This window comes from Protopterus annectens, chromosome 7.part0, assembly GCF_019279795.1.
Source record: "Protopterus annectens isolate FY-2018-M chromosome 7.part0, PAN1.0, whole genome shotgun sequence".
NCBI classification, from domain to species: Eukaryota; Metazoa; Chordata; order Ceratodontiformes; family Protopteridae; genus Protopterus; species Protopterus annectens.
The window spans coordinates 1,868,253,728-1,868,277,727 of record NC_056739.1 but is presented as its reverse complement, the minus strand read 5'-3'; the positions used below and the strand labels follow the sequence as shown (position 1 = coordinate 1,868,277,727).

At 39.7% G+C, this 24,000-nt stretch overlaps 1 protein-coding gene across 1 annotated transcript in view; it reads left to right on the top strand.

The window, feature by feature from the left end:
* LOC122806200 (adhesion G protein-coupled receptor E5-like) overlaps window positions 1-24,000 on the top strand; it is a 758,119-nt gene that overhangs the window by 121,562 nt on the left and 612,557 nt on the right. The window contains exon 2 of the mRNA XM_044076430.1: window positions 17,297-17,446. Coding sequence (XP_043932365.1) covers window positions 17,297-17,446 — 150 coding nt within the window. The remainder of the gene's footprint in view (window positions 1-17,296; window positions 17,447-24,000) is intronic.

Genomic DNA, 24,000 nt, shown 5'->3' with positions numbered 1-24,000 from the left:
AGAGTCTGTAGCAGTAGAACCACTCTCAGCCACAGAAGAATTCCTGGCAATCCAGGAATCAGCCACCAGCTCCCAAGCATCTACCATCCCATACATCATGGAGGTGGTTACCACAACATCCACAGTAGATGAGCATCCAGGTAAGCCTCTGTGTTCATCACTGTAATACTGTATCAGTCATTGCAGCAGCCTCTACATACCAGAATATGGATGTCAGATCAGTCTGCATTGGGGGGTTGTTTGAAATGCACACTTGTGCACATATACTCAGAATGTCAACAATGTAGGCAGTATCATGGTACCTACTGTACATGTTGATATATGTACATATTATCCTGCAACAATGCCGCATTTGGTATTGCTGACAATACCTCTCCCTCACATTTCCATAGGTATGTTGTGTGTGGCCGGAGTCCAATGTTCCATACCAGTTGAGTGTGATACTGTTTTTGTATGGATCATATATACCTTAAGAATGTTAAGGGCTGCCATTTTTCTGTACACACAACTGATATACTTAGCCAGAGTACACTACTTGTATGTTCATTTTCAGAGGGGTTAACTGAAGTACATTGAATCAGTAATCACAGAAGTGAATGTGCATGAGCTGTAACATATTTGCACTTAGTTTTGTGAAGGTCTATGCAGTCAGCTATATAGGGGGTAATAGTATGCTCAAGATGGGCGCATTGTGTTTTTGGTGTAGGTCTATCTCATACACTGGCATATTGCTTATCTAACAGGTGTATAGTATATATATATATATATATATATATATATATATATATATATATATATATATATATATATATACATATATACAGACCACATACAGATAGATAAGGGTACTCATGTCAGAAGGTGATAGGGAGAGACAGATAGACATACCTGTCTATATGCACAGAGATATATTCACATCTCTGTTCTTAGGCAGATGAGGGATCAGACATGGGCTGAAAATTAGCTATGTGTAGTATCATGCCCATTGTAACCGATAGCACTTTCAAGGTGACTCCAGGCCAGACCTACCTGTTCTCCAGTTCAGGATTTTGTGTGCTGCAGTCAGTTGGCTGCTGCACCTGATTCAACAGTACAGCACCTCCATATTACGTCCAAGGGATTCCCTGACTGTGTGCTGCACATAACATCTAAATAAAACCTAGGGTGTGTATAGATATTAATAAACTGTACAAGATTTTGCATCATATGTCTGGTATGTTTTACATAGCATTGTGATTTTTCTGGTACCTCAGCGGCAAATCATTATAGATTGACATTAGGAACTGATGACAGACAGTTGAGTTACTGACTCCATGCACACCAGGGAACCCATGCTACTGCGCAACCTGTTATTCTCTGCACTTTTTACATTTGTCTGGCCACTAGTTAATCCTTCTCCTTATATGTGGGCCTTTGTCCCACTCCTGTTTATAGCTTTGTCCGTATTTCTTACTGTAAGTAATTGTAGGTATTCTGTGACTGGGGTACATGATATAACACCATACACAGGGTTACAGACTTCACACCTCTGGCTGTACATGTTTTGCAGGATGTCCAGCATTCCAACTCATATGTCTGCTCTGCTCCTCAGACAGTTGTGCTTTTTTGGTAATATACTACTACATGGTGTCCACTGACTTGTTGTAGGTACTGACACAGTTACGTGATGACCTTTCATCCTGCTGCTACTATGACTTGTTACATCCTGCTGTTATACTAGCCAACTTATAGGTTATTCAGAGTATGTTTAATGTCCATAGCTGTGGCCACCTACCCCACCATTGTCTCTGGCATCGTCCAGCTTTCTTGCAGTAAAAAATAGTGACATATTGACAGTCTGTGAGATTCCTACCATAGGGGTATCTCACATGCAAAATTGTAGATGCAGCCAGCTTCAAACCATGAACACCATCAACAGTGCTAATGTACATTGCATACTAAGCCACACCAGACACCAGAAAGTGAAGTTTAATTCTTGACACTATCAACAGCAGACAGACATACATTTTGACCCCTGCATATTGAGGATATAGAACATGTTGCCAGGTTGTTTGGGACAGCCCTGGGATTGTGGGATCTGTTGCTATAACCTTGCAAACATACTGTTACTGCAGTTTTATGGGAACACAGCTGTGCTGGGGGTAGGGGACTCTAGCACTGACAGTCATGCATCTGTCCTATGACCCCACTGTTTGGCATTTCCCTCACATACTACAGTGCGTTTTGCTGTCTTGTGGCCTACTACATATTACGGGGCAGCCAGTATGGGACAGAGAGTTTCTGTTGTCGCACATAGCTGTTAGTTGTCTGCAGGTACCCCAGAAGCCCACTATATTCCCTTGCATACATGCAGCAGGTCCATAAAAATGCTACCATAGTTTAGTACCCCATACATTTGTTGTACAGAAGAGTGACTTACTTTGTGAATGCAGCAGTTGAGATATGTAATTGAAGTGCAATACACTGAATTCAAACCCAGGACTGTGAGTGGGAAAATGTACAGCATGGTAAGAATTTATCAGGCTGAGCTACTGAATTAATACTACAGCAGTGTTATTTGCAGGATATATGTGCATGCATATAGTCTGTTGCACAGGATTCACATTAGCATGTGTGTTTGGATGAGTATGATGTGTGACACTGACCTGTCTGTCATGATTTCCTAACCTCAATCTGTACTGACTTGCCAGTACTTAACACACAGAAAAGGTTTTGTGAAAACCGTGCCAAAAGTAGGTGGCACAACTGTGGACATTCCGCAACAGTCTGTGCAGTTGACAGCTATACCTGCTATCCCAGGCCTTACTTACATACATCATTATTTATTTGACTGAGTACTGGTTTGGTGTGTGCATCACAGTCCCAAGTACACTACCAGTTTACACATTATATGTACATGCAGTGTGTCATTGGCAATCAGGATATGTTTATGGAAACACCTGTACTAATTCTGAGCTAAGTGGCCTAGTGGGCTAATGCAATACACTGTAGTTGAAAGGGGCCTGTGTTCAGGACTTGCAGCGTTGATTATTTTGCAGATATGCCTAACACTGTGAGAAACCCATAACATAATTAAGGCAGTTTTAAGCAGTTTTAAATGGGTTTAGGTGGGTTTGTTTGGCATGATGCACCACACTGCTTAGCTCCACTTAAACCCATTGTAAATTAAAAAAAAAAGAAAAGAAAAGAAAAAAGGGTGATAGGAAAGTGGTGAAATGTGGGCAAACAGGAGGGGAAAACATACTGAAAGGCAGGTAAGGATGTGCAGGACGGGTGTAGGAAAGGCTCATAGCTCTCCATTTTTTGTACAGCAACAGCTGAGCAGGTTGTAGTGAATTTGGAATTTGGAGCCTCACACCCTAGAGAGAGGGGTGAAGGCAACATAACTGTGTTGATTAATTCTTGTAATAATTTTGTCCAGTGGACATGTGTGCGAAATGGAGACCTATGTATGGGACAGTATTTTTTTTGTCAGACAAGTGCCTATTCTTTTTATAAGGTGAGATGGGAATGTTGCAGAAGGGATATAGGTATGTGTGGGGAGGTAAGTCGTGTAGGAGAAGTTGCATATGCAGACAGACAAGACAAACAAGACAGCATATGGGGAGGTATGTGACACACGAGGGGGTAAACACCTTGGACAGGGAGGGTGCTGTGGAACCAGAGAGCCATGTACCCCCAAACAGCAGCAGTGAGACTGAGCTCCCCACCTATGGGCAATCAAAACTGCTCCTTTACTGCCCCTCCAGGTTGGTCAGTGTGCCCTCAAGCCAGCACAGGCGGTTCTAATAGCCACGATGCACAACCCTGTGCACCATCACTAGTAGCTGATCCTGAGTGACAACTCCCCTCCACCCCTGTTACCAGGGGAACAGGTGCCGTCCTCTGAGGTTGTTCCACCCATAGATGGTGCAGGTGCAGCATAGGGGGCACCACTGCTTTGGGTCCCAGATGTGCTGGGGCCCAGTGTCACAGCTGGCTGAGGTAGGGTAGGCAGATAGCCAGGAACCGCTTTGCTAGGTCGAGCTATGGTGTTGAGGTATTTCCAAGTGTATAGGTTAGTAATGAATATAACATTTAGTTAGTTATAACAGCATGCCAGAGCATTGCAAATAACCTAGTAACATAACATTGCATAGTATACGACATACAATAATACATGTGATAACAGTCAGTATATTAATAGTATGCCAGTAACAGTTATGGCATTAGGCCAGCAACATAGGTAATTCAACAAGATATGTCAGCATGCAACCATTGTAATACATAACAATAATAAAACACACGGCCAAACATAACATTTTGTGATCAACATTTGTTAATAGTAAACCATGACCAATGTATAACAGTAATAAATTATGATGATGATAAGGGGTGGAGGGAGAGAAAAGTGCAGTACATTAATACCAGTATAGGCTATATAGTTTGCTACAGTACTTCCTTATACTTTACAGGACTGCCCTTCCTTTATGTATACAAGTACCCTATAGCTTCTGTAGCACATAAATACCTCTCAAGCTATCCATATGGGACAGTTTGGGCCAAGCTGTAACACCAAGAGGTACACAACTATGGAGGGTTATTACATGTTGTGGAAGATATATGACTATCAAGGTGTACTGTGGACTGATTTAGTATGACTGTGCTATAGACATATTCATGTGGATGATAGATCTGTAGCAGACAAGAGTGATCACAGTCCGTGACAGCGTGACACTTGAGAGTCATGTATTATGCACAGTACAGAGAGTTTACAATTATCATGCCAACCATGGCAGGCATGGAGTTAGCCAGTCAGCAGACATTCACAGACACACCAGGCATACAGCCATACCAAGATTACACATTTAATTTGCTGTATTAACTTTTATTAGTATTGTACTTTTTGCTTTTATTTTCTGATGTCATAACATATTCCTAAGCAATGTTGTTAACACTCTGTTAGCTCTAAACACAAAAATTTTTAACCCATACTAATGGCTACTGTAGGGGCAGCCACAGTGGTGCAGCGGTTAGCATTGTCACCTCATAGCAAGAGGTTCTCCGGTTTGATCCTCGGCTGAGGTGCCTTTTGTGTGGAGTCTGCATGTTCTCCCTGTGGTCGTGTGGGTTTCCTCCGGGTGTGCTGGTTTCCTCCCACATCCCAAAGACATGCTGTAGGTGGATTGGACACTCTAAATTGGCCCTAGTTGTGAGTGTGTGCATGCATGTGTGTGCCTTCTGTGGAAGGTTGGGTGCCAGGTTGGCAACTTGACACTGTAAAACTCCACTGCCAGTCATGAGCAGACAGATGATCCACTGTGGCGACCCCTAACTGGTAAAAGCCAGAAGAAGAAGACTAATGGCTACTGCACACATTTACCTGTAATTCCTTTGGGGAGAACATGTATTAATAATACATAACTGATTCAATAATATCTAGTAGTACTTGTCACTGGATTGTAGCCCTGGTCTGTGTGTGTGATAAAATGTACATCAGACCTAGCATTTATCAAACTGAGCTATTGAGCCACTGCTACATTTTGAGTGACTGATATTTGACTAGAACTCACCTGGTAACAAAATATGACCTGGTAATAGAAGTAGAGTTTTATACAAGACTGCGGTGACACTTAAACACACATGCATGGAATGCAAGCATGACAGATATAGTACATGAACTGTACATTACTACATAGAATGCAGGGGTAGACAATATACACCTAGTGGGTGGAAATATCTGTGATATGTACAAACCATATCAGAGTGCTGGGTTGGCTACTTAACCCATATACAGTTGCAGATGGTATATTTGCAGTCTACAGCTATTACTTGCAGCAGTGTGCCTCAGAGCAGGAATGCATGTAGATGAAATGCAATTATTAACACTGGACAATCTTAATGTACACAATATACCTTGGGTGTTCCTGGTATTGCTTCAGATTTTAGTGCAGAACAAATATTATATTGCACATATCTTGTAGTAGAGCTCTAAATCTATAGTTTAGCAGAACAGTTATTCTTAGCTAAACTTGAGTCACTTGAGTGACATCATTATCCTTAAGTTAGTTTAATCCTTGCGCTCTACTGTTATTGTATACCTGTTTTTGCTGAAATGTTGCTAAATCTGTTTATTTTTATGCAGATTAAAGCCTTGTGTTTATTTTACTTTGTTTTAAATCTCATCTTGGCCATCTCCACCTCCTTGAGAGCCTAACCTTTTTCCATTTTGTCTTTACCGTTTAGAAAAAACAGTGACCTCAGACATTCGGTGGTACCCCCCCCCCAAAAAAAAAAAAAGAACTGAAAGTGCTCTTCTGGAAATCCTTCCAGTGGATTGTGCTCCTAACATTGACAGGATACTAGTTTACTTTAAATGAACATAGGTGCTTCTTTCATGGTGAATGAGCTCCTAAACTTTTACATGTATAAGCTACTTTGTACTTTTCAAGTATTGACAAAATAGCTGAATATAACGTCCTATCACTCACTAAGCCAGGGAAAACAGCTGCATACAACCCTCTTGTAGCCCCCCCTCATTCTTTCAGACTAACAGACTTCCCTCCAGTGACTCCTTCAATACTTCTTGTAGTTTGGCAACCCTGTTCCTCAGAAGTGTATTTGGACCCAGGGCTTATAATTCCCTAACAAAAGGTTACCTTCGACCCTTTGTCTTTCTACCATGCTTTTCCTTTGGACTTTCTCAGACTAGTGCATGAAATTCTTATTTGACTTTCAAAAGCTAGTGCAAGTACTTTTTTAATTCATCTTTATTGTAAAGCCATCCTATACTATTTGTCCTCTATTACTAACTTACCTGCTTAGTGTCTACACTGATACTGACAGTCTTTTTTTTCAAAAGCTGTCTGTTTTGATAGGACCTCACCTTACCTGTTCTCGGTGCAACCCCGCACTGTTCACCCTTGCTACCGCTCGGGTTAACTCTGCTCTCTTACCCTGCCCCCATTTCCCAAATGCCCCCGCTATCCCTAGATTTATACCTAACCTACACCAATGACTCTCTAGCAAATTCCTCATCTTCAACCAATCCCTTTGTCCCCACCCCCACATATCTGTCCCACTATCATGACACAACTCACATTATGACAATCCAATTACCATGAACACAGTCTATCTCATCATCCTTTTCCCCCTAGCATCAACACACTGCCTTACCTCCTACCAAACCATACTTAATGGTAGCTTAACAGCCCCTTCAAAACATATTTCCTCTCACACACCTCCCACCCATCACTACACTCTACATATATCCCCAGCTAGTCACCACATTATTATTCTTCCACCTCCATCCAGAAGACTCCTCACAACCATTACAAAATCACTTACTATGAATAAGTACATATCCATTCTAACTAAACTCTTAAACCATATTAGCCACCAACTGATCCTAGCTGGAGACATACACCCCAACCCAGTGCCAAACCCTTAGATGAATACCCTATCTATTTCATGTCTCTCACCCAAACAATCTCCCATCTCTACACCAAAAAATAGCTGTCTACTACTTAGCTTGAATATCAGAAGCATAAATAACAAAATGCACCTACTCTATGCTTTGATATCCACCTATTCCTCTGATTTACTATCCTTAACTGCAACATAGTTAAAACCCTCAACACCAGACAGCCAATCCCTTTGTCCCCACCCCCACATATCTGTCCCACTATCATGACACAACTCACATTATGACAATCTAATTACCATGAACACAGTCTAACAAATATTATATTGCACATATCTTGTAGTACAGCTCTAAATCTATAGTTTAGCAGAACAGTTATTCTTAGCTAAACTTGAGTCACTTGAGTGACATCATTATCCTTAAGTTAGTTTAATCCTTGCGCTCTACTGTTATTGTATACCTGTTTTTGCTGAGATGTTGCTAAATCTGTTTATTTTTATGCAGATTAAAGCCTTGTGTTTATTTTACTTTGTTTTAAATCTCATCTTGGCCATCTCCACCTCCTTCAGAGCCTAAACTTTTTCCATTTTGTCTTTACCCTTTAGAAAAAACAGTGACCTTAGACATTCGGTGGTCCCCCCCCCCAAAAAAAAAACTGAAAGTGCTCTTCTGGAAATCCTTCCAGTGGATTGTGCTCCTAACGTTGACAGGATACTAGTTTACTTAAAGTGAACGTAGGTGCTTCTTTCATGGTGAATGTGCTCCTAAACTTTTACACGTATAAGCTACTTTGTACTTTTCAAGTATTGACAAAATAGCTGAATATAACATCCTATCACTCACTAAGCCAGGGAAAACAGCTGCATACAACCCTCTTGTAGCTGCCCTCATTCTTTCAGACTAACAGACTTCCCTCCAGTGACTCCTTCAATACTTCTTGTAGTTTGGCAACCCTGTTCCTCAGAAATGTATTTGGACCCAGGGCTTATAATTCCCTAACAAAAGGTTACCTTCGACCCTCTGTCTTTCTACCACGCTTTTCCTTTGGACTTTCTCAGACTAGTGCATGAAATTCTTATTTGACTTTCAAAAGCTAGTGCAAATACTTTTTTAATTCATCTTTATTGTAAAGCCATCCTACACTATTTGTCCTCTATTACTAACTGACCTGCTTAGTGTCTACACTGATACTGACAGTCTTTTTTTTTCAAAAGCTGTCTGTTTTGATAGGACCTCACCTTACCTGTTCTCGGTGCAACCCCGCACTGTTCGCCCTTGCTACCGCTTGGGTTCACTCTGCTCTCTTACCCTGCCCCCATTTCCCAAATGCCCCCACTACCCCTAGATTTATACCTAACCTACACCAATGACTCTCTAGCAAATTCCTCATCTTCAACCAATCCCTTTGTCCCCACCCCCACATATCTGTCCCACTATCATGAGACAACTCACATTATGACAATCCAATTACCATGAACACAGTCTATCTCATCATCCTTTTCCCCCTAGCATCAACACACTGCCTTACCTCCTACCAAACCATACTTAATGGTAGCTTAACAACCCCTTCAAAACATATTTCCTCTCACACACCTCCCACCCATCACTACACTCTACATATATCCCCAGCTAGTCACCACATTATTATTCTTCCACCTCCATCCAGAAGACTCCTTACAACCATTACAAAATCACTTACTATGAATAAGTACATATCCATTCTAACCAAACTCTTAAACCATATTAGCCACCAACTGATCCTAGCTGGAGACATACACCCCAACCCAGTGCCAAACCCTTAGATGAATACCCTATCTATTTCATGTCTCTCACCCAAATAATCTCCCATCTCTACACCAAAAAATAGCTGTCTACTACTTAGCTTGAATATCAGAAGCATAAATAACAAAATGCACCTACTCTATGCTTTGATATCCACCTATTCCTCTGATTTACTATCCTTAACTGCAACATAGTTAAAACCCTCAACACCAGACAGTCAGTTCCTCCCATCTGGGTACAAAGTATTATGAAAAGCTAGACCATCCAAAAAACGGGGTGGGGTAGCATTACTCTACAAAAACAACATACAAATTTGTACTGTTAACTGTCCAGTTTCTTCCCTCAATACATCTGAACTTGTCCTAGCCAAACTCAAACTTGCCAACATAAAAATCAGGCAATATTATGACTGGCTATATACCACCAGGCAACAATATTCCCTTCATAGAATCTCTCCTACACTGGGTTAATCAAAATCTACCTCAAGAAACCATCATCCTAGGTGACTTTAATATTGACCGGAACACTTGCTCAACCACTAACTCCACCAACCATATTAATCTCTACAGCTTCTCCCAAGTCATTCACACTGGCACTAGGCTAGGAAATGCTAAAATCAAAGAAAGTCTCCTAGATTGGATCTTGATAAATAAGACCAGTACTCCATACCAAGCAGGAGTCCTTACTGACACCCTTAGTGCCCACCAACCTACCTTCTTACTTAAATACAAAATCTATGCCAACTCGACCCCACTAATACAAACTACCCAGAAAAAAATAACTTCGACCCAAACAAATTCAAACTCAAACTAAAATACCATAATTGGAACATACTAAAAGAATTACCCCTAGAAGAAGCTGTAATCCAATTCAATAACACTTTCTTAAAAATCCTAAATGCCCATGCCCCACCTTGTACCACAAAATTCAAAATGAACACTGCCCCCTGAATCACCAAAGAGACTAAAAATAAGATTGCTCAAAGAAATAGAGCTTGTCAGCACCAAAACAACCCCAAAAATTTCTCGGCAGGAATAAATAAACTATTTCACCCTGGCAAACCCTCCACCCCATTTCCAGTCTCCACAGGTGAAATTACAGACATACCTGAGTCATTCAACAAATACTTCATAGAAACCATCTCTAAACTAGTTCAACAACAACCCACTACTAGTACTACCAATATACCCAAACCTGCAGTCATTCCCAAAACTACCTTCCAATTCCAACCCATCCCTACCAATTATGTCAATTACTATCCAAACTTAAACCTACTACCCTAGCAGCGGATGGCATCCCAGCGGAATACCTCCAGTTGGCTGCTAATGAACTTGCCTACCCAATCTCTATTCTACTTAACAGATCTATATCAGAAAACACCATCCCACCGATCTGGAAAACCTCCTATATCATCCCTTTACATAAAGGTGGAACATCCACTGATCTCACCAACTATCGCCCTATTGCCATCCTGTCCTCACTAGCAAAAATTCTTGAAAAATGTATACATTGCCAACTTTTGCCATACCTATTTAATAACCAACTTCTCTCTCCTACCCAGCATGGATTCCACCCTGCCCACAGTACAACCACAGCCCTTCTTTCCTTTACAAACCTCATCAACCAAAACAAGTACTTAGGTAAACTAACATCTGCCATATTATTGGACCTGTTAAAAGCCTTCAGTATGATCAACCATCCTAAACTACTCCACCCCTTTACTGATCTTGGCCTTAGTGATCACGCACTGGCCTGGTTTCAAAACTATCTGCATGGTAGATAACAAGCAGTTCAATGGGACAACATCCTATCCCTACTGCTGCCTATTATGACAGGAGTCCCACACGGGTCCATTCTGGGACCCCTTCTATTCTCCATACTCATTAATGATCTCCACAGCATCTGCCAAGATGAAACTGTTATACAATATGCTGATGACTCAACATTAGTCTGCTCAGCCAACGACCCACACAAACTCCTCTCCATACCCAAAAAGCCTTCCAAATTATGGAAACCTGGTTTCTTAACAAAAACCTATTACTTAATCCCAAAAAGACCAAACTGTTGCTGTTTAAACCAAACAAATCCACCTCAATGCCCAACACATTCAATATTGTGTCCAGAGATGGGACCATCATCTCTCCAGGCACTCATACTAAACTGCTAGGAGTGACCATTGAAAACAACCTCAAGTTTGATCTACATATAAATCAAACTATTAAAAACATTCACAGAAAAACTGGGCAGGCTTTATAAAAACAAATCATTTATAACCCAACCTGCTAGAATAACCATAGCTTAACACCACCTCCTCTCCACACTGTTCTGTGCTGCACCCATCTTCACCAACCTGCCCAAAACTGAAATGGCTAAGCTTAACATCTGCTACAATCAAATTGCCAAATTTGCTACTGGTGCCCCCTACTGTGCCCACCACTGCCATTCATTAAATCAACTTAATTGGCTTGAATTCCCAAACTTCCTCTCATTCCATCACTTTCTTTCGCCCATAAACTCCTACTATTTCCTGAAAAAAAATCAGCACTATCTAATCTACTTAAACTACAAACTAATACCAGACAACTTCACTCTAGTGATAAAAGACTAATCAAGGTGACCAAAAGCAATAACACAGCAGGTGACTCCCTCTTCCATAACTATATAGGTAAAATTTGGAACTCATTACCTTCTGCCATTACCTCAGTCAACTTAATGGTTACATTCAAAAAACTACTAAAATGACACCTAAAACTCACATGGCTATGATCTTGCTACCCACTAGGTTGACCCATATCACACACATCTCTGACCCACTCTCATGCTCCCTTTCACTTCTATCCCTTGAAGAATGATGACTCCTCCGTATAGTGCCTCTTCTACAAACACCCATGCCAGCAGTCCGCAAATATGCACATTCCGTCAAACCCAACCACTTCTCACAAAACTAACCCTAACTTACTTTTGCAACCCCCTCTTAATTACATTTGTCTCAATCAATGTTATTACTGAAAACCAGTACATTCTAAGTACTATTTTGCTCTAACTTTAAACTAGGGAATTTTGTTAAATCTTGAAACTACCAGTGAATATTGTACTTTGTAACTTTAAAACTATGGAATCTTATTAAGTCATGCATTTTCTTATGAATAATTGCTTGTTATGTAGAAATCTCATACTTGTTTGTTCTTAATCTGTGGAGCTTTTCTCCCTGGGCCTTTGTTGAAAATGGACATCTATCCAGTCTCTCCCATCAACAAATGTAAAATAAAATAGAATAAAAATAATAATACATTGAGTCACTTAGTGGTATTCTTTGTGTTTTTAGTTCAGCACAGATGTAATACTCAATTTCATGAACAACAGCCCAAAATACACACATATTGCACAACACAGCTTGATTAGGGGTGACTTCATGCAGTTATTGGTATATTTTCATGTCTTTATTGCAGAACAGTTCATATAATGCAGGTGTTGCAATACAGCTGTAATTCCACAATTAATGCAGTAGAAACTTTATTTCCTTAACATTATCAGGTTTCATGCTTTCATCTTTATTGAACTGTATGTGGCATTACTCACTTATTTCAGTCCAGGTCTATGACCACATTCATTGCAGTGCAATCAAAACTGAATATATCTAATGGCAGTTACTAATTTACTCTTTTTTGCTTATATAACTATAGATTGCAAGATACATCTGTACTCAGCACACTCACACAGCAACCTGGCCAGATGCCCTGCATGGGCCTCAAGGTTATGAGCTCTCTCCTTTGCAGCTGTGGGAAGACAAACACACCATTATGCGTACCTGTCTATCGCACATTCAGATTATGTATTGGTAAAACAATGCTAACAATGCTTACAAACATGTGGGGTATTCTCATCTTGAGCATCTTGGACCCAGTTGGCCAAGAGAACCCCCCTTCCGACACTTCAGGTCATCATAATGATGATGTTCCCACTCCCCTGTGCAGGGGATACCAGTTACACTGGTGAGATCATGTGCCAGCTGGTCCCAGGCCTCCAACTTGTACTCATATCCCTGGTGCTGGCCTGCAGCAGCTGGGCATCATCAAATTTAATGAGAAGTCCAACCATGACCCTGGACTCCAGAATGCCCATCCTTTGCACCCAGAAGTGCGCACCCTCTCCAACACCTGCCATAGTTTCTGCAAAGTTCAAACTCCAACTGGTTCTGCTATATTCCCACCTGTTGCACTTAAATAAGCCTGTTTTCTCACAGTTTACTGCCATTGGACGATTTTCAAAAATGTGGCGCATTACTTAGCACCGTACAAACCCATTGAGTTCAGCTGAGCAGTGCTTAAACTGGCAATTCTTAGCAATGTTTAGTGGTGCACAAACCAGCTTAGCTGGGCTGAGCAATGCTTAAATGGACTTTGTTAGCAATGCACAGACCAGCTAAGCACTCCTAAAACATTCCTTGTAGGCAATTGTCCAATTGACCAATGTGTGTGTGTGTGTGTGTGTGTGTGTGTGTGTGTGTGTGTGTGTGTGTGTGTGTGTGTGTGTGTGTGTGTGTGTGTGTCTGGGGGATATTGTATGTCTTTCCCTTTTGACTTGTTTTCACTTAACACTCATAACTCCTTCTGACACCATAATAATATTTGGAGCTGGCATCCTTAACCAACCAACTTACCAAGTAATGATAGAAAACAAATGAAACAGTAGGTTGTGCAGAACTCAGCAACACTAAGATTCTTTGTTTAGGCTGCAGAGTAAAGGAGACATTAACCTTCATTTGCTGTTTATGCATACCTTCATAGGTAAATTAATATTTTTGTAAATAAATGAGCTATATCTTATTAAGGCTATAATGTGAAATGTCATAGTAACAGAAATAAACACATGACGTCAGAATTTAATGAACTACATTTGATGATTTTGCCAGTTGTTTTAGCATTAAGATAGTAAGGTTAATATTGGCAAATTAAGGCAACTAATCAAATATTACAGGGTATCAGCTGAAACATTAGATTATGATAAAAAGTGAGATTAACACAATAAGTTATTCAACCTGAGTGCTATTAAGTGCTGTTTATACCTTCAATTATGTGTGTAGACACTTTCCTTCATATCTCTCTAAGTATTCCAAAACGAAGCAGGCAGAAATGAATTTCTTGCCATCAAATGAACTCTAAATATGACTGAACAAAATTGCTGTTTATAAATAAAAAAAAACTAGATGCCAATCCTTCCCTAATAAGAAATTCAGTAAGCTGTGCATCTTTAAAAGCTAAAGTATTACTTTGGCTGGTTCACCCTTGTGTAGTTAAAATATAAATACTTTATATAACTGGAATCAAAAGTGCTAAAACAACATATACCCTAACTCCAACAACTGTACCCTCCCACACATCTGGTGATCATCTATTCAGTGAGTGAAATGCAACAAAAACAAAGATCCACCACCAGCAGCACCATGAACCACTCACCTAAACAAGAAAAGAATGACAACACCCCATCAGTCGTCCATCTGCAAGACAGACCCCCAGCAAGAGAAACAGACTTCCTCTGACAAACCCACATATCCCAACATATGCAACAAGCAACACAGAAAAGTCAAAAGATCCAATCTTCAAAAGGATTGTGAGCATCCAAAGTCATGTGCAAATCTACAAACACCTCCCAATAAGAATCACCCACAGAACACCCCACAAAAAAAGAAAACAAATTGCTCAAGAATCATAAGTAAAATCACTTTGTAAATATCTTTATAACCAAAAGCCAATAGACTCTATCAGATTGTATCTCATACTGAACCCAGGAAGTAACCAAATAGTGCAAAGGTAACTTCCTAATCACATAGCCATACTAGCAATAGCCCAATGGAAAAGAGAAAATGTTGAAGTTGAAAAAAAAAAAAAAACAAAGACAGTGCAGTAAGCTTGAGGTAACCAGCAAGAGAAAAATAAATAGTAAGTTAAATGACTAGATGTAGTTGCTCCCAACATTCCACAATTGAAAACAAATAAACAAAATCTGGGATATTTTGACATGGAAAATAGCTTCATAGCATGTACCATACTGGCAATTCACTTATAAAAGTTCCCCAAAAGCAACACACTGTTTGATACTTATTAAAAATGAAACATATAGGCCTAATGACAATTGACCTTGGAATATCACATTTTTCCTCCTTCTTTTGGCTTTTCCCGGTTAGATGTCACCACAGCAGATCACTTACCTGGCACCTGACCTTCCACAGAAGGCACACACACACACACACACACACACACACACACACACACACACACACACACACACACACACACACACACACACACACACACACACACACTCATGCCTAGGGCCAATTTAGAGTGTCCAATCTACCTACAGCATGTCTTTGGGATGTGGGAGGAAACCGGAGCACCCAGAGGAACCCCATCTGACTACAGGAAAGACATGCAGACTCCGCACAGAAGGCACCCCAGCCAAGGATTGAACTGGAGAATCTCTTCCTGTGCGGCAGCAATGCTAACTGTTGACCACCTTGGCCGCCTGGACATTTTTCCTAAGTTAGTATAAAAAAAATCAAATAATACAGAACATACACAAATACCTCTGCTTGTTATATGTTAAACCAATCTTCAGAGCAATCCAATTTCATGACATGTAATTTAAAATAAATATAGCATTTATGAATATTTAAGTTTTACACTATATTCAGTAGGAACTAGTTGAATACATTACCATCCTTGAGTGTCTCAGTACTGAAAGCCTGTATACTCTGAGACAACAAGGTAAGAAGTAAATGAAAGAAACACCTGTTGAAATAAACTGAGGAGTCAGACAAGATTGCTTATTTCATATGGGAAGAAGGGGGTGGATGGATGGATGGATGGATGGATGGATGGATGGATGGATGGATGGATGGTTGGATGGATGGATGGATGGATTCTCTTTGGAGACTTCAGCTCTTTCTGGCTTGACTTGTCTGTGGAAATCACAGGTATGGAATACTCTTTCTCCCTTATTTTTGGGTTCAGGAAAGAAAATGTGGAGATGGAAAGTTTGTTTTAAAGTAAACTCTGATGTCACATTAGACATAAAAGAAGAATTAGTTCTCAAAGAAACCCTGTCCCTGTGCCAAATAAGGTAGAGTTGAATGACCATAACAACTTGCAACTCAAATACTTTTCTTGCAGAGGTCAGAGCAACCTTCCATGACCTGTTCCTGATATATTTTATCTTTCAAATCACAAAGCCTTAGGGAAGGGTGTAAAACATTGTTTTTTGGGGCAACTTTGAATTTGTGAACCTTCTTCACATTTGTTTGACCTTGGGGTTAGAAAATATAATGTGTTAGGATCTGTAGGATACATTCTCCTTCCACCGCATGAGGATACAGAGCATTTGTCTACAACAAAAATATTTGGTTATTCAAATGCAGTTTTGGAAAAGCAGAAAAGTAATTGCTTTGTATTATTTCAGTCTATAGTTCTTAGACTTTTCATTTTTTCCTGTATTTGTGATTTCATTTTGTCATTCATCTCTCTGATTTGGCATTTTTCCTTTTGGCCATACAGCACCCGGACATGCAGTATATTAAGCTTATACTTAATAAGTTATATTGTTATTTATATTTGTAGCTATTTTACAAGAACTTCTAATTATTCAAACATCTTTATTTTTAGTATGTAATGTCTTATGCCCTATGCATAACTGCAGCAAAACTTGAAAAGCAACACAATCACTTTGCAATTAAGTAGTACATACATACTTTTCATTATATCTCTATAGCATAGAAGGATAGAGCTTAAGATTGTGACCTAGACATCCAGATTCAAGTAGCAGTCAGCACAGTGAAGGAGTTGCCAGGGAGAGTTTGAATGAATGACTAATGTTGGCTCATTCCTTCTTAGGGGTGTGTGTGTATATGTGCACATGTGTGCAGTCTTTCCTTATGTGTTACTGGCATGAAAACATGTTCTGTTTCTTTGATGTACTTGCAAGCACGTTTCTTAATAGAAAAGTATGGTAAACTATTTTTTTTTCTTTCTGTGTAAAGTATTGACATAATAGCATAGGATGCGCTGGCAAGAAACATTTTGACTTTGCGTTTTCATGTTTTTCTTTGAAATACAGATGTTGTTAAGTGCGGTATAGTGGGAATCTGTGGTAATTCTGCAGTATGTATCAGTACAGAAGTAAGTTACACATGCACATGTCAGCAAGGATTCCAGTCAAACTCCAGAAAGCATGATTTCACTGATGTAGCCACTTCTGGATGTGTAGGTAAGGGCATTATTGTAGTTGTAAAGGTAAGACCACTTGTTTAAGGACAAAGCTTTTTTAATTTTGTAATGTCAATCATCTGCAACAAATGTAATTATCTGCTTGCATTATTTGTTTGGTTATTCATTCATTTTCAGATAACCCATCTTATCCACTTCATTATTGCATGGGAGTTCAAAACCATCTTAACATAGAGAAGATATAGTGCAGTAAAACAAAATCCCTGATAGGATGTCAGTCAGTTACAGGTCTCACACACAAACATGCACACTCATGCCCTCCCACACCATACATACCTTAAGGCAGTTCAAAGGATCTCCAGTTCACTTGTTTCACATCTCTAGGATGTTCAAAAAACCTGCAGTACCCAGAAGAAAAGACAAATAGGCATAAAAGGATGCACATACTCCAAACAGAAGGCTTTCCAGACTCAAACTAAATTGGAGAACCAGGTGCTATGAGATAAAATCATTAACTGCTATCCTGGAGTTACACTAGTTATTTATTTATTCCAGTAATATAAAGATCTATCAGATGTATACTAGTTAGATATTAACTTTTGAGATATCAAGGTATGTCAGACATATACTAGTTAGATACCCAATCTAGTAATATCAAAGTAGCACTGTTGAATGCCTTGATTATTTGCATCTCTGACTTGAGGCCTTCTTTAGCATTGAAGATATCAGCCTTTGAGTAGTAACAGAAACCTGGTTCCAGAGCAGCGATAGCACTCCTGGTTTTCCATGACACAATGACTATCAAGTGTTCACATCAACTGGCAGCTGAAGAAGATTATACATATTTATTAATTGTATTTTGCCACATTCTGTGTAATGCAGACTTGGAAATGGTTCAAGTTGTAGTTGCACTCAGTAAAATTATCATATTATATCCAGTTATAGACTTCCATCTATTACCCAATTAAAGCATGAGGAATAGCATAACTAGTTAAAAACATAACCACTCAGCCAAATTCCTTTCTTATTGGTGACTTCAGCTATACAGATATAAACTGGAAAACAATTGCTATCAACCCCAGTCATGCCCAGCAGTTTCTGGGCTTTGTAAATGCTAATATACACACTCAAATTGTTTACATCTACCAGATGTTTTGATCATCTCATTCTTTTCATCAAATGTTTTCCTCAGTTGTAGCCCCCCACTTGTTATCCTTAGTGAAATCAGACCATCTTTTGAGTTTCTACCTTAACATAAGGTTTGCATCCCCTAATAATGCCTATATAATCAGGAATAATTCCATAGTTAGTTGCATACTACTGACTGATGTTAGGGATAACTACAAAAAGTATATCTCACCAGCAATCTGTGTATTAGATGCTGCTGCATCATCCTCTGAGTATTATTACCTGCTGGATAGATGTATGAAGGCATCTGTTATAGAACAATGCAAGAATAATGTCAAGTTTATACAACTAAACCCATACGGTGCAAATATCACATCAACATACACACTTTATCATTACAAAATTAATTTAAAAATGAGTTCTTCAAACCTAAAATTAAGAAATATAAGGCAAACTACAAATGTAGGGCTGCAACTATATTATGAAAATTAGAAGTAAGCAATTATTTACTGTACCTATCTTTAATAGTGCCTCTATCTCTAACCCTAAAGACATTTCTAATGTTTTTGTGATCAAAGTCACTTCAAACTTCACCCTACTCACCCTCCCCATCTCTCCCTCTCCCATTTCTCCTCATATGTCCCTTCCTTAAATCACTTTGTGCCAGGTGCTTTTTGTCCTCTCCAAAGTTAAAAATGCCAATGCCATGGTCCTGATAATATCCCTTAATTTCTGTTGAAAGACTCTAAGTCCCATCTTGAAAACCCCTACCATTAGCTTGTCAACCCAAATCTCTGCACTAATTACATTTGTAGTTTATGGAGAACAGCTGTTGTGGTGTCCTTCCATAAAGGTGGCCCTTCTATTGACCCTGAGAATTATAGATCTATTATTCTCATTAGCATTATTTAAGCTATGGAACATATTATAATTGAAATAATAAATAATAACATAGGTGACCTTATATCCCTGGATACACCCCAGTGTGGCTTTCAAAAAGGCAGGTCAGGTGACTGAGTTTTTAAAATGGTTAGTGAGGCCATTCATTTGGCACATGCACCCCATGCTGCTATCCCCGATGTTAACAAGACCTTTGTCAATTTATCTGAAACTGGGACTATTGACAAACTCTACCAAGTGATCATTAATCTATACATGGTTTGCTGGATTAGGCATTAGCTGTCTGGCAGAATACATTAAATTAAGGTCAGGGGCTGTTTGCTGTAGACACGAAAGCATCACCAGCAAAACACCCTAGGGATCTGTCCTGGGCTGCCTCATCTTTTCTATATACTTTTCTGGCATGAATGCTGACATCAGCAAACTATAGCTAACCAAGTTGGCTGATGATTATAAACTGGACACAGAAATTATTTTGCATTCATCTACTAAATTCTTCAGCAAAGGCTATTCCAAACTGCTGGGTTATCTTGTCAAATAATGACATCCAGATGAGGAACCAAAGCTAAAACCTTCCATAGATCTATATATCTGATGTATGACCTAAGCCCGTGGGTTTTAGGGCACTTAAGTGAATGAATGAGTGTAAATCCTTATACTGTCAGCTCTTACACCCATTGGTCTGCTCTACATGTGGTTCTTGGTATCATTGGCCTTCACTGGTACAGGTAGGTGCCCCACTGGGGAACCTTCCTTTCTTTTTTTCAATTGCATTGCTGTTTGTTGCTCTGATAGAGTTCAGCTAAAAGGAGAAAGAGTGATTGTGGCAGATAGGTTACCTACAAGGATCTCCACTCCCAGCGCCTTTTCTGGTTAGGGGCAGGGCAGGATTATAAAAACTGTGTGGTCTGTCAGTCTTTTGTTCCTAAGACCTTAAGAACTCAACTTTTGTCATTCAATTCCTATTTGAAAACTCAGCATTCAAAGTGTCTCACCCAAATTAGGGTGGCATACCCCTCTACCTCTGATGTCCTGCTCATTCATAAGAAAACAATTATTTATTCTAGGCCTAACACACTGCTGCCCAGTCAGACTAGAATGTACACACGGTACACCTTAAACCTGCTCAGACTCCCACTGCCTCAAACCAGCTGGAGGTCAGGATAGCATTTTAAGTTTACAAGTCCAAAATAACTGAAGTTACTTATGATGACAAGAAGGTGGAGCTCCTCAAAATGATTTCAGAAGGACCTAAAGGCATACTGCAGATACTCATTACTGAAGAAATCCCAGGACCAATCATTGAGATTTGTCAGGGGGGTCAGAAGCTCAGCATGTAATTAAAGTAGACATCATACTCAGAAAAAAAAATAAAGAAAAAGAAAACTAAAAATGTTTCTTCATCCCAGATATGCAAAGAACATTCATGAATGTATTTCTCTTAGGGTGTATTTAAAGCCATTATGGCACTCTGGCCTAGATCTATTTGCATGTATCAACAATAAACAACTCCCACTCTTTTTCACCAGGACTTACTGTCCTCAAGTTTGAAAATGAATAATGTTCTTTCCTTGACAAGGGAGGTATCTTTTTGCCTTCCCTCCACTTTCTGTTCTTCTCAAGGTCTTTCTATAGATGGAAAAGAAATGCCCAAAGATTCTACTAAGGAATTCCTTTTGGCCAAGGCAGCACTGGTTCTCTTTTCCCTTCCACCTAGTGAGGGTATTCAGGAGAATCCTCCCTTCATAGTAGACTTGCACACATAGCAGAAACACTCAATTCATCATCCCAACTTGTCGTCCTTCAATCTTACAATATGGATGACAGGATTCTGATCCCTTTTAGACATCAGTTCTCTGAGGATGTACCCAAGGTGCTCCAAGGGGAAATAAAACTTAACACTGGGAAATATTGCATAGAAAAATGGCAAATATTTTCTATATGGGATCTGGCTAAAGAACAGGACCCAGTTCGGGATAACATCCTACTGGTCCTTTCTTAATTGCATGAGCTTCTGTGGACTAGCATACTCAGTTATGATGGCACACATTTCAGCTATATTTGCTTATTTATCTACCTTTGGGTCCACATATTTTGGCTAGCCTAGATATAAAACAGTTCTTAAACTGTGTACTACACCTGAAATCCCCAAGGAAAGCTATCCCTACTTATTGGGGCCTCAATTCTATGTTAGATAAACATACACTCCATACCTTCAAGCTACCAGACTCTGCTGCTGTCAAAGTATGAACATGGAAAAACATTCTTCTGGTAGTTCTCACCTCTGCCGGACAAATCTCTTTCTTGTTTTTCAGAAGAATAGGTGTTGTTAAGGGCCAATACCTCCTTTTTGCTTTAGGTTGTGGACAACCTGTTCCTTAATCAGGCCATTAACATGCCTACCTTCTTCTCAAGCCCACAAACCAGGGGAGAAAGAATTCTCCATTCCCTTGGTGCCATGGATAATTCAGATTTTGCCTAGATAATACTAAAGATATTCTCAAATGGACCAACTGTACATCTACTTCTGTGCCAACTGGATTTCTCCAGCAAAGGCACAGTCTAGCAGAGCAGCAGACTCACCTGGTGACTTCTATAAGGGGACTGACTCTTAGACTGTAATAGAAGCAGCTACTTGGTTTTCAGTACACACCTTTACCAGACATTGCATGCCTACTGTAAATCTAGGGCTGCTTTCACCTGGCCAGTCCTTTCTGGATTGCTGGACAGCTCTGCTATGCCTCACACTCCATAATCTTTGGAAATCTCCCAACAGTTTACAATACTATAGCAGTGATCTAAACAAAGATATACTACAGTTGTGTAAGAACTTACAACAACAGCAGATGTCCTACTGATCACTCTTGCAGTATTCCTTCCAACCCTACATTCTTCCTTCTTGCTTTCTTTTGTTTCATTCATATAGCGAGGGGGGCACTATCCTTTTATACTTCTCTCTTTGCTGACATACATTTTTCTTTCTCAAGCCTTTACTGGCTTACTGGTGTAGAGATAGTCTGAGGATTTATACTCATATGCCCATGTACGTACTCTTATACCCACAGGCTTAGAATATTAGAATGTAGAGCACTATGGAAGGTTTTAATTTGGTACCCCAGCTGGATGACTCAGTTATTTGGCAAGATAAGCCAACAGTTTGGAATACTGCCCCAGTGATGAGTAAGACTATTGTTATGGTAAGCTTTTATACAATTGTATTTTCTACTTAATTCTGATACATTCATCAGAGACTTGGGAACATTTATTTTAACAGACTCTCCTTTGACCATTGTTTTGCTGAGGTGGTTAGAAAATCTTCCTTTCTTATATAACTTCTAGGTATTTCCTTAAAGTCCAAAGATGCCATAGTCTTACATTACTCTTCCTTTATTAGGTCCATCATTGAATACTACAACCCCTTTATGATGTACTTTTCTAGATACCTAAATCAACTTTTGAGGCCTCAGTGTTTCCTCACTAAAACATTCTCAGACCTTAGAACCATTAGCTTCCCTGATAGATTAGAAACCCTATCCCACTACTCAGTTTCATGTAGACTCTGCAGGGGTGATGTCTTCTGATATGTCTATGCTATGAATGATCAGAACTCTTTGAACTCATTTACCTAACTAGAATCAATAATAAAGCAAACCCCTAGGGGACTATACTACCTGATGTCCAATGCCAAATGGCATGAGAGGTACCTAACTCCATTATTAAGTATTCTGCACTTGTGGAATAGAGTACTGAATACTTCACTAACAGTATGGTGAACTGGATCTGTGAGTATACACTTTCTCCTGGAATATGTGGGGAAAACCATCTTTATAGTGGCTTGTTATTCTTACTTCTCTCATCACTGCTGAGTGATGTGCCTGAGTTTCGCATTGACCTCCTTGGCCATAAGTTCAGTAAGAACCCATGACACTGTGAACTTATTATCTTTTTAGGAACATTACATTTTCCTGGTGCCATGTCAGAATGAAACTGCAAAAGGCCTGTTAGCATTTTAGATATAATGATCTCTCTCTCTCTCTCTCTCTATATATATATATATATACATATATATATGTGTGTGTGTGTATATTAAGCTGCATAATTGCTGGTATGAAAATAGTCCTGTGCAGAGTTTAATGGAGCTGCACTCATCTGTAATGTTTAGGTCCAGAGTAGCTAAACCTGCATCAAAAAGACATTGTACACACCTGTCTGTAAAATTAAATATTGTTTAAACTACCATTGCACAGATATTTAATGAAATAAAATACAGAGATACCAGAACAAAGTAATCATGAAGGGATTCACATCTAGATTAGGGGAGGTCATTGTGCCTCTTTACTCATCCCTCATCAGGCCCATAATCGAGTACAATGCCCCTTTTGGGATGTACCTTGCCAAACACCTGCAGCAACTGGAAAGACCCCAAAAGTACCTCACCAAGAGGATCAAAGGGCTTAAACAGATGCCATATGCTGCCCGGTTAAAGAAACTCCAGCTCTACTCAGTGGCATACCGCCTGCTCAGAGGTGACCTGTGCCTGACGTATAAGGCCATGTCCAACCCGGA